General features: G+C 46.5%; 1 protein-coding gene across 4 annotated transcripts in view; it reads right to left on the bottom strand.

The window, feature by feature from the left end:
* Nucleotides 1-1,169, bottom strand: part of ACLY (ATP citrate lyase) — a 37,572-nt gene extending 36,403 nt beyond the window's left edge. For 2 of the 4 annotated variants that reach the window (XM_023553693.2, XM_023553694.2), the window contains exon 1: nucleotides 1,014-1,151. Coding sequence is in view for 1 of the 4 variants with exons in the window: in XM_023553692.2 (XP_023409460.2) it covers nucleotides 1,014-1,154 (141 nt within the window). In the remaining 3 variants the exon portion in view is untranslated. Of the gene's footprint in view, nucleotides 1-1,013 lie in introns of all 4 variants that reach the window. The other 2 variants (XM_023553692.2, XM_003414230.4) reach the window with 2 other exon arrangements.
* Nucleotides 1,170-12,576: the final 11,407 nt, after the last annotated feature.

Raw genomic sequence — 12,576 nt, 5'->3', positions numbered from 1 at the left:
CTCTCTAAGAAGTGGAAATTACCCCCTTTCAGCAGCTGGGGTCTACCAGAGGGCTGAATGAGTGCAAAGTTGAACGCATGGGAGGAGGGGTGGGCTGGCTGAGACCAAACTGGGCTATGCACTCCTCCCCACCACCTTCTCCAAAACCTGTTCCAGGCCGACTCCAGGGACCACCTAATGGCAAAACTCGTTGATACTACACGGTGTCTACCAAGATTGGAGACAGCAGCAGGCACAAGGACTGGCCCGCTGCCAGGTCCCACAGGAGGGCGGCAGCAGCATCCTACGGCCCCTTCAGGACCTTGCCTGGGCCAGGCTCGGCGTCAGCGCCAGGGGTGGGGAGACGGGCACCCTGGCCATCTGTCGCTTCGGGCCGGGACCGACGGCACTCTAGCGCGACAAGGGTCCTTCCTGACCTGCTGTTCCATAGCCAAGTTCTCGCTGCGAGGAAAGGCCTCAGGCACCCTGGGACAGCCTGGCCCCGCGTGGCCCGCCCCGCCGGCGCGCCTGGCTCGCTCCCTCCACTTCGGCGTGGAGCTCAATCAATCCTAACAGGAACTAAGAGGAAGGGCCTGAGCCCCGCTTGTGAGTGGTCGGAGGAGGCGAGCCGCCACCGCCTTCTCTACCTCCCTTCCCTGGCATGCGGTGGAAAGACCCGGATGGGCAAAAGGACGCGCGATAAAACTCGAGGAGGCACAGTAACTATTCCCGGGTTGCGGGGGAGAGGCTCCAGGAGAGAGGAAATGCAATTTGGCGGAGGGAAGAGAAGGACGGCAGCAAGCCTTGTGCAAACTCCCAGGAACTAGAATCTGGGTAAGTGAGAGGGGGTCGACACGCGGCCACAGGCCGTGGTCCCGGGCTATAACCCCCCAAAACTTCCAAGCAGGTGCAGGAAGGGCGCGTGAGCACCCAGCCAGCATCGGGGAGGCGGTTCCGGTATGGGGAGGGAGGCAGGAAGCTCCTGGGCCGGTGGGAGAGGCCCCTCTTGGAGAAAACAGCTGCTCGCCACTCACCTCTCTGCGAAGGTCTGTGCGCTGCGCTCCCTCCACAGGGCCCCACGTAACACCCACTATTACCCAGACCGCTCCGGTCTCTAGCAGCTGCCCGGGGTCCGGCTTTTGTCCCGGCCCAGGCGGGCTTCTCCCCGCCCCCATCGGCTCACCAAGGGAGAGGCCCGGCGATTGGTCAGCGCGCTCTCTAGCCTGAGCGCCAGGCCTCCTTCCAATTCGCTGCCTGGCCTGCCCCGCCCCCAAGGGCGGGCGCCACGTCTGCTGGGACTTGTAGTCCCTCTGGCCCGTCGGTCCCAGACTGCGGGCGGGCACCGCCTCTCTCGACCCGCTGGGCGGGGTCTCGGGTGGGGAGATGGGCGGGGCTGCGCCGGGAGGAGAATTTACGGGGTTGGGGGCCGTGGCCTGATGAGCTCAGGGGCTGGGCGGACCGCCAGTATGATGGCAGTAGGTGGGGGGCGCGGGGTGTGGGCGGAACTAGTTGTAGCGCCGCTTTCGGAACCTGGGGAGTCCCTTCCTTCCTCCCCATGGGAGAAACTGACGTCTGCATCTTGGCTGCCTGAAATCGGCCACACCAAAAGCAGTTACTTAAACCCGTTGCGGTCGAGTGGATTCCGACTCATAGAGACCCTACAGGACAGAGCAGAACTGCCCCATAGGGTTTCCAAAGAGCGCCTGGTGGATTCCAACTGTCGAGCGTTTGGTTAGCAGCCAAGCTCTTAACTCCTGAGCACCCAGTTACTTAAACCCGCTTTTTATAAGCGGCCGTGACACATGAAGCATTTGCTGTTTACACATGCGGCCTCTCTCCTCCCTGGATTCTCCCTACCGAGCCTGTAGGGCGAAGCTGACAGCAGCTACTAATACAGACCTGCCAGTGTGGAATGGAGCAGAGGTCGGTGTGAGCAGGTGGGGCTAGGAGAGTGCCAGTCACTTCTGTCCCACTCACCTGCTCACCCCTGCATGGACCAGGGCAGAGCTAAGAATCCAACTGGAGATTCTAGCATCAGGCTAGGGCCCTCCTGGGGTTGTCTCTGCCAGTCTCCTGCCTCCAACCCAACCCCAGGCTTAGACACTGGAATGAATAAACTGCCAGCACCCCTCTCTTCACTGCCTGTGCGGGTCATATTTTCCAAACCAAAAACTGGGATGCACAGTCTGACTTGTGGAGCAGAATATTTGAAATCAGTTCTGGTTGTTGCAGTTCTGACACTCTGGAGCTTCCCTACCTCCACCACCTCTGCCCCAGTCCTGTAAGTCTCCAAGCTGGGGCTGCCCTTGACCTAAACCACTGTCTAGCTCCAGGAAGGAAGCCAGAATCATTGGCTGACCAGCTTAGGTGAAGGGGTCAGCCCAGTGTGCAGAGAATCAACATGTTTGTGCTCCTCCCAAGCACCACAGGTCATACTCACATTGCAACACTCTTGTGGACAAAAACTTCCCCAAGGGATCCCCGCACCCCCTGTGATCCAGTTGCAGCCAGAAGTGAGGAAGCTGAACTGGCTGCCCATGTGTGACACGAGTGATCCCTGATGATGTCCTTTTCTGGACCCTTCCTTCATTTGCATCCTTCGGAAATGGCACCTCCTTATAGCCTCTCTCTCTCGGTCCTAAAATGGGGAAGAGGTACTAGAGAGTTTTCCACAAGTCTTTGAATGGGTCGCCTTTTCCTAAGGTAAAGAAAATATTTCCTATGAAGATACCCAATTTCGGGCTTTGAGGGGCAGCAGCTGAGGAGCTTTTGCTGGTGAGAAGATTGTAGTCAGGAGTGATGAACTGTGTGGCAATTATCCCTTTGGTTAGAAATATACCACCCCGGGGAAACAGGCATCTGATAACAACTCTTTGTATGTCAATTTGGCAATACCTGTCGATCAAAATACAAAATGCATGTGCCTGTTGACCCAGTAATTCCATTTCTAGTAATTTATCCTTCAGATAGACTTGCGTATGTGCATGAAGGTAGGAATTTGTGTCCATTTTCTTCATTGTTGTATGCCCAGCACTTTGACTGGGACTTGGCACAAAGTAAGTGCTAAATAAATATTTGCTGAGCAACAAAGACCCCCTTCTAGATGTTGCTGAAATCCCTGGGTGTTGCAAACAGTTAATGTAATAGGCTGCTAACCAAAGGAAGGTTGGAGGTTCCAGTCTACCCAGAGGTGCCTTGGAAGAAAGGCCTGGTGACCTACTTCCAAAAAATCAGCCATTGAAAACTGTATGGAATACAGTTCTACTCTGAAACACATGGGGTCATGATGAGTTGAAGTGGACTCCATGGGAACTGGCTAGGTGTTGCTAGGCCCAAGTTTAACTAGTTCGGGGCAGGAACAGCAGGAAACTGACTATCCAGGGAGTGAGGGAGGAGAGATTCTGACCAAAAGGTCCTTGAACCAACCACTGAATTTTGCAGTTCCCTCAGGGGTCTTCTTCCAGGCCCCTACCCCAAACCCCCAGCCTTCCCAGGGAAGACTCTTGATTCCCCACCATGCCCACGCAGAAAAGGCTGTCTCAACTTGCTCAATCTAGGCTCCTCATCTTTCTGTTCTCTGATTTAAAAGCTCTAAGCCCTTTGGCTCTTCCCATTTGAATCACTTCCTGCCTCTTCTAGAGGCTGGTGGACATGCCCAGACTTTGAGTATTCCACCTAAGTTCCAGAACCCTTAGGCTGGCTGATGACTCACTCCTAGATTTTAATGCATTTTAGCTAAAATTTATTAAGCATCTACTATGTGAAAGACATAGGCTGTAATATATAATCCTCACAGTAACCACTTGAGCTAAGAGCTGTCATCATTTTGCAGATGAGCAACTGACTCTTGTAAAGACTCTCTGACTCCAGGTCCCTTGCCCTGTGCACTACAACCTGCTGCAGGTGAGCAGGAGGGAAAGAAAATCAGAAGGAGTGGGTCTCCTTCATTTGACTGTGAGGTCCTCAAGGCCCAGGAATGTGCCTTGTTCATTTTGGCCCCCCCAGTGCCTAGCACAGGGCTAGGCAACTATTAGGCACTCAATATATATATGTGCCTGGTTGAATGCCAAAATGAATGTGTGAAAGAAAGGAAGGAATGAAGGGAGGAAGGGAGGAAGGGAGGGAGGGAGAGAGGAATGGAAGGAAGAAAGAAAGAAGGGATGGGGAGGTTGAAGAGGGAAAAGATGCAGCCAAGAGGAGGGTCTACCTGGATGTCTAACTCTAAAATCACCTCTGTCCCTGTGACAGCCAGAGACAGAGGCCCATCCTGACACAATAGCTGGGTAGTCCATTGTCTTAGTCATCTAGTGCTGTTATAACAGAAATACCACAGATGGATGGCTTTAAGAAACAGAAGTTTATTCTCTCACAGTTTAGGAGGCTAGAAGTTCAAATTCAGGGTGCCAGCTCCAGAGAAAGGCTTTCTCTCTCTGTTGGTTCTGGAAGAAGGTCCTTGTTATCAATTTTCTCCTGGTCTAGGAGCTTCTCAGCACAGGGTCCCTGGGTCCAAAGGACGTGCTCTGCTTCTGGCACTTCCTTCTTGGTGGTATTAGGCCCCTCTCCTGTCTGCTCATTTCTTTCTTTTATATCTCAAAAGAGAGTGACTCAAGATACAACCTAATCCTGTAGATTGAATCCTACCTCGTCAACATAACTGCTTGTAATCCTGCCTCATTAACACCATATAGATTATTATTTACAACACACAGGATAATCACATCAGATCGTAAAATGGAGGACAATCACACAATACTGGGAATCATGGCCTAGCCAAGTTGACACACATTTTTGGGCGACACAACTCAATCCATACAAAGAACAAGGAAATGATAATCACCAAAGAGCAGACAGAAGTTCTTTCATTCCATACATATTTACAGAGTACACACAATATGCCAGGCACTATTCTGGGCATTGGGGAAATAATAGTATAACCAGCAGAAATGGTCACCCTCATGTAGCTTACATTCTATCAGGGGAAACACACAACAAACAATCCATAAAATAAAAAAAGTATAAAGTACTTTAGAAAGTGGTAAGTGCTATGAAAAAAAAAAATAGAATAGAGTAAAAGGGGATCAAGAATACCTAGATCAGAGGTGGAGGGCAAGTAGGTTGCAGTATTAAGCAGGGTGCTCAGGATGACACCAATTGCAAAGGAGAGATGTGAGCAAATACTTGATGGAGGGAGACAGTCAATTCAATGGGTATAGGGAGGAAAGAGGAGAGAGGAGAGAGAATTCCAGGCCAAGGAAACAGCCAGAGCAAAGGCCCTGAGGAAGGAGCATATTTGGCATGTTCTTGTTCAAGGAACAGTATACTAGGAGGCCAGATGAGGAAGAGAATAGCTTTTATTCTGAGTGAAATGGGTACCCATTGCACGGTTTTAAACAGCAGAGTGTCATGATCTGACTTGCATTTTAAAAGGAATATTTTGACTGCTGTGTTAAGAGGGAAGGGCTGAGGGTAGAACAAGGAGACCTAGTTAGAAGGATATTGCAGTTATCCAGGTAAGAGATGATGTGGGCTCAGACCAAGGCAGTAAAAGTGAAGACGGTGGTTACCTGGCAACAGGATGACAGGGCAGGGATAGTGTTGTGATTGTGGAGGGGTCTCACAGGGGCTTCTGGGATGTTGGCAATATAATGATTCTTGTGTGTGCTGATTACACAGGTGTTCATCTTATAATTATTTATTATAAATATGTTCTATTTCACAGTGAAAGAGTAAAGAGGCAACACCAGAAACCCACCTAGCTAATGTCCGAGACAGGCTGGAATCCAATTCTGCTGCTCTTTACCCTACCAATTCAATCTAAGATGCTCACCTATATCCTGGTGGCCATGGCGGCAAATCCTGTTACCTCTCAAAGTCTCTTGTTTCATCTGTGGCTCCCTCCCTCTTAGAGAGTTACAAAGATCACAAAGTACTTTGCAAACTGCCCCCCCCAAAAAACTATACATGTTTTACAGCTTTAACTTTAGGTATAATTGGCATACGATACCAAAAACCAAACCAGACTCATTGCTGTCAATTCTGACTCATAAGCACCCCATGTGTGCCTGAGTAGAATTATAAACCATTCAATTGTACAGTTAAAATGTACAATTTGATGCATTTTGAGGTATGTATACCCCTGTGAAACCATCACCACAATCACGATAATGAACACATCCTTCACCTCCAAAAGTTTCCTTGTGCTTCTTTGTAATCTATCCCTCTCTTCCCTACTGCTCATTTTCCCAGCTTGGCTTTTCGTCAATATAGTTTAGTCTGCATTCTTTAGAGTTTTACACAAATTAAATCGTAGTCATTTTTCCACCTGGCTTCTTTCACTCAGCACAATTATTTTGAGATTTATCAATGTTATTTATGCATGTATCAATAGTTTACTCCTTTTTATTGCTGAGTATTCCATTATGTGAAGATACTGCAATTTGTCCATTCACCCGTCAATAGATATTTGAGTTGTTTTCGGTTTTGGGGTGTTACAAATAAGCTGCTAAGAATATTTGTGTACAAGTCTTTGTGTGGACATACACTTTAATTTCTCTTGGGTAAATTCCTAGGAGTGGAATGGCTGAGTCATATGGTAGGTTGTATGCTTGACTTTTCAAGAAGTCGCCAAATAATGTAGTTTATAAAGAAAATGTTCTACATTCTACTGTGGTGAGTAGCGTCTGGGGTCTTAAAAGCCTGTGAGTGAAAAAATGGGCAAAAGATATGAATAGACACTTCACTAAAGAAGACATTCAGGTAGCTAACAGATATATGAGGAAATGTTCACAATCATTAACCATTAGAGAAATGCAGATCAAAACTACAATGAGATTTCATCTCACTCCAACAAGGCTGGCATTAATCCAAAAAACACAAAATAATAAATGTTGGAGAGGCTGTGGAGCGATTGGAACACTTCTACACTGCTGGTGGGAATGTCAAATGGTACAACCACTTTGGAAATCGATTTGGTGCTTCCTTAAAAAGCTAGAAATAGAAAAAAAAAAAGAAATAGAACTACCATACAATCCAGAAATCCCACTCCTTGGAATATATCCTAGAGAAACAAGAGCCTTTACACAAACAGATATATTCACACCCATGTTTATTGCAGCACTATTTACAATATCAAAAAGATGGAAACAACCAAGGTGCCCATCAACGGATGAATGGATAAATAAATTATGGTATATTCATACAATGGAATACTACTCATTGATAAAAGAACAGTGAGGAATCTGTGAAACATTTCATAACATGGAGGAACCTGGAAGGCATTATGCTGAGTGCAATTAGTTGCAAAAGGACAAATATTGTATAAGACCGCTATTATAGGAACTTGAGAAATAATTTAAACTGAGAAGAAAACATTCTTTTGTGGTTACGAGAGGGGGGAGGGAGGGAGGGGGGAGAGGGGTACTCACTAATTAGATAGTAGATAAGAACTACTTTAGCTGAAGGGAAAGATAGCACACAGTACGGGGGAGGTCAGCACAATTGGACTAAACCAAAAGCAAAGAAGTTTCCTGAATAAACTGAATGCTTCGAAGGCCAGCGTAGCAGGGGCAGGGGTCTGGGGACCATGGTTTCAGGGGACATCTAAGTCAATTGGCATAATAAAATCTATTAAGAAAACATTCTGCATCCCACTTTGAAGAGTGGCGTCTGGGGTCTTAAATGCTAGTAAGCAGCCATCTAAGATGCATCAATTGGTCTCAACCCACCTGGATCAAAGGAGAACGAAGAACACCAAGGACACAAGGTGATTACAAGCCCGAGAGACAGAAAGGGCCACATGAACCAGAGACTACATCATCCTGAGACCAGAAGAACTAGATGGTGCCCAGCTACAACCGATGAGTGCCCTGACAGGGAACACAACAGAGAGCCCCTGAGGGAGCAGGAGAGCAGTGGGATGCAGACCCCAAATTCTCATAAGACCAGACTTAATGGTCTGACTGAGACTGGAAGGACCCCGGTGGTCATGGCCCCCAGACCTTCTGTTGCCCCAGGACAGGAACCATTTCTGAAGCCAACTCTTCAGACATGGATTGGACTGGACAGTGGGTTGGAGAGGGATGCTGGTGAGGAGTGAGCTTCTTGGATCAGGTGGACACTTGAGACTATGTTGGCATCTCCTGCCTGGAGGGGAGATGAGAGGGTGGAGGGGGTTAGAAGCTGGCGAAAAGGACACAAAAAGAGTGAGTGGAGGGAGAGAGCAGGCTGTCTCATTAGGGGGAGAGTAATTGGGAGTGTGTAGCAAGGTGTATATGAGTTTTTGTGTGAGAGACTGGCTTGACTTGTAAACTTTCACTTAAAGCACAATAAAAATTAAAAAAAAAAAGCCTGTGAGTAGCCATTTAAGATACTTCATTAGTCTCATCCCTTTGGGAGCAAGGGAGAATGAAGAAAACTAAAGGCACAAGGAAAAGATTAGTTTAAAGGACCAATGGACCACAGCTATCACAACATCTACCAGACTGAGTCCGGTACAAGTAGATGGTGCCTAGCTATCCTCACAGACTGCTCTGGCAGGGATCACAATAGAGAGTCCCAGACAGTGCTGGAAAAAAATGTAGAACAAAATACTAACTCACAAAAAAGACCAGACTTACTAGCCTGACAGAGACTGGAGAAACTCCGAGAGTATAGCCCACGAACACCCTTTTAGCTCAATAATGAAGTCACTCCTTCAGCCAAAGTGTAGACAGGCCCATAAAACAAAATGAGGCTAAAGGGGCACACCAGCCCAGGGGCAAGGACTAGAGGACAGGAAAGCTGGTAATAGGAAACCCAAATACAAGAAGGGAGAGTGTTGACATGTTGTGGGGTTATTAACCAGTGTCATAAAACAATATGTATACTGTTTAATGAGCAGCTAGTGTGTTCTGTAAACCTTCATCTAAAGTACAATTAAAAAAAAAAAAAAAAGCTGCCAAATTGTTCCAAAGTGGCTTCACCATTTTACATTCCCACTGTAAGTATATGGGAGCCCTGGTGGCACTGTGGTTAAAGAGCTCAGCTGCTAACCAAAAGGTAGGCAGTTCAAATTCACTCCTCAGAAACCCTGTGGGGTCAGTTCTATTCTGTCCTGTGGGATCACTATGAGTTGGAATTGACTTGTTGGCAATGGGTTTTGGTTTGTGAGTTTCAGTTGCTCCACATCTTCTCCAACACCAGGTAAGATCAGTCTTTCCAATTTTAACTATTCTAGTGAGTATGTAAGGAGCCCTGGTGGCGCAATGGTTAAAGTGCTCAGCTGCTGACTGAAAGGTTGGTGGTTTGAACCCACCAACTGCTCCACGGGAGAAAGATGTGGCAGTTTCTCAATCTTCTGTAAAGATTGTTGTTGTTGTTGTTAGATGCTGACTCATAGCGACCCTATGTACAACAGAACGAGACATTTCCTGGTCCTGTGCCATCCTTACAATCATTGTTATGTGTGAGCCCATTATTGAAGCCACCGTGTCAATCCATCTCCTTGATCTGTGAAGATTACAGCCTTAGAAACCCTCTGTCCTATAGGATCTCTATGAGTCAGAATCAACTTGACAGCAATAGGTCTGGCTTTTTTTTTTTTTAAGTGGGCGTATAGCAGTATCTCATTGTGGTTTTTAATTTGAATTTTCCTAATGAATAATGATGTTGAATGTCTCCTCATTTGCTAATTGGCCATCTGTATATCTTCTTTGGCAAACGATCTATTCAAATCTTTCAACCGGCTTTTAATTGGGTTGTCTTTTTTCTTACAGAGTCATTCCTATTATTATAGTTGTGAGAGCCCTTTATGTTTTATAGATGCAAGTCTTTTGTCAGGTACATGTTTTACAAAGATTTCCTCCCAGCCTAAGACTTGTCTTTTAATTTTCTCCAAAGTGTCTTTCAAAGAGCAAATAATAATTTTGATGAAGTCAAATTTATTTTTTTCATGCAAAAGCCTATTTAAGTGACACAAGGTTACTAAGATTTTTTCCTGTTTTTCCCCTACTTTATCGTTTTAGCTCTTACATGTAAGTCTATGATTCATTTCAAGTAAATTTTTAATATGTTGTGAGATAAGAGTCAAGGTTCCTTTTCTTTTCTTTTTTGGCATCTGATTGTCCCATATTTCCAGCACCACTTGTTCAAAAGATTATTCTTTTGCCATTGAATTCCCTTGGCACCTCTGTTGAACATCAATTGACCATATATGTGTGGATCTATTCCTGAACTCTCTATTTTGTTTCATTGATTGATATGTCTGTCTTCAGGCTAATACCATACAGTCTTAATTGTGGTCACTTTAAAATGAGCCTTGAAATCAGAGAGCATAAGTTCTTTGTTTTTCTTCTCCAAAATTGTTTTGGCTATTTGTATTTCCGTATACATTTTAGAATCGGCTTGTCAATTTCTGCAGAAAGGTTTGTTGGGATTTCATCAAATCTATAGGCCTCTTTGCAGGAGCATTTTTCTGATTAACTTCAGGTAACTTCAGCAGTGGTGTTCAACTCACCTATGAACCCACCCGAATTACCTAGAAAAGGACTGGTTTCAGTTCAGTGCACTCAGCTGCTGCTCCTTAAATACCCTGGGAGCCTACACACCTCTTGCCTTTGCTCTTCCCCTCCCCTGCCTGGGCCTCATGGACACAGCCCTACTAGTCTTCAGAGCAAATGCTACCTCGTCTATGAAGCTATCTCCACCCACCCCACACCCTGGCTGAATCATTCACTCATCTGGGCTTCCCAGCACGGTCCTCATCTCCCTCACAGGCACACAGAGCTTTGAATAACTTAATGTAACTTTGGGTAGTCATTACTAGTCCATGCCTCCGTCTACCTGATTAGATGGAAGTCTTCCAGGGAAGGGACCATGTTATTATTTATCTTGGTATTAAGGGTGTCTTTTTCTTTAATTCAGATTTTTTTTTTAGAGCTCATTGTAGATTTACATGAAGTTGTAAGAAATAATACAAAGAGATCCCATGTACTTTTTATCCAGTTTCCCCCAATAGTAAACATCTTGAAAAACTTTGGTTCAATAATATAACCAGAAAATCAATGCTGATACAACCAGGTTTCTCCAGTTTTACATGTACTTGTTTGTGCATGGTTAAGGACATCTTTTTACTAAGATTTATTTAACTTCTACTATGTGCCAGATTATGAATCCTGGTGGCACAATGGTTACATGCTCAGCTGTTAACTGAAAGGATGGCAGTTTGAACCCACTCAGGGCTCTGCAGGAGAAAGCCCTGGCCATCTGCTTCTGAAAAGATTTGACGCAAACCAGACCCATTGCTGGAGTTGATTCTAACTGAATAGGACAGGGTAGAACTGCCCCACAGTTTCCAAGGAGCGGATGGTGAATTCCAACTACCCATCTTTTGGTTAGCAGCCAAGCTCTTAACCACTGTACCACCAGGCCTCCTCTGTAAAGATTACAGCCTAGAAAACCCTATGGGGCAGTTCTACTCTCTCATATGGTATAGCTATGAGTTAGAATCACTGGATGGTATCCAACGGTGAACAACATGTGCCAGACAGCATGAAGGTCACAATCTTACTATTTGAAATAGAAGTTTTTTTAAGTAACATGGTAAAGGTAGTTAAAAGAGCTACCAAGGGTGCTATGGGAACCAACCTAGAAGCACCTAGCCCACTTTTTGGGGTGGGGGTGGGGAGGAAGTGAGAGAGTGGGTAGGGATGTCAGGAAGGGCCTTGGTCAGGGTTTGCCACTATCAGGTGCTCAGTAAATGTGTTAAGTTATTGTAAAACCCAACGTTATTCTCCATGTTATCAGTTGCCGACAGATTCCAACTCATTGCGACACCACGTGTGCAGAGCAGAACTACTCTGTTAAGTTTTCAAGGCTATGACCTTTCGGAAGATCTCCAGGCTTGTCTTCCAAGGTGCCTCTGGGTGGGTTCAAAATGCCAACCTTTCAGCCAGTAGTGAGCGCTTAACCATTCGTGCCACCAAAAAAAAAAAAAACCAAACCCATTGCCGTGGAGTCTGACTCATAGCGACCGTATAGGGCAGAGTAGAATTGCCCCATAGAGTTTCCTAGGAACACCTGGTGGACTAGAACTGTCAACCTTTTGGTTACCACCCATAGCTCTTAACCACTACACGACCAGGGTTTCCCACCCAACAGGGACTCCTATTTTCTATGTATAATTATTTAAATCTTCATATCCCTGTTTGGCAGTTGGAAAATTTAAGGCTCAGAAGTTATTGTGTCTCGCGCAGGGTCACGCAGTTAGGAAGTGACAGGAGCGCGTGAAGGCAGCCCAAGTACTCTGACTAAAAACCCAGCGCTCTCTTTCCGATGGCGGCACGCGGTGCTCATTATCCTTGCCACGTATGCCTTACTCCCATTTGGAACTTTGCCCCCAACCCCCTTTTTGTTTTCTTGGCTGCCGATACGCGAGCCTTCACGGTAAATTCTGGACACGTTGCAATTCCGGGGAGAATCGATGGAGCGTGCAACAACACTTTCCAAGCGCAGGAGCCTTGCAGCCGCCGGCCACGCGCGCACCACTCCCCAGCCCAGCGAGCGGCAGCACGGACGCATGCGCACACGGGCAGTGGTCGCGCTCCGGGATTCAGGGCACAG

The sequence above is a fragment of the Loxodonta africana genome, chromosome 18 (assembly GCF_030014295.1).
Source record: "Loxodonta africana isolate mLoxAfr1 chromosome 18, mLoxAfr1.hap2, whole genome shotgun sequence".
Lineage (NCBI taxonomy): Eukaryota > Metazoa > Chordata > Mammalia > Proboscidea > Elephantidae > Loxodonta > Loxodonta africana.
The sequence above is the reverse complement of the archived record's forward strand: the minus strand, read 5'-3'. Positions and strand labels throughout refer to the sequence as shown.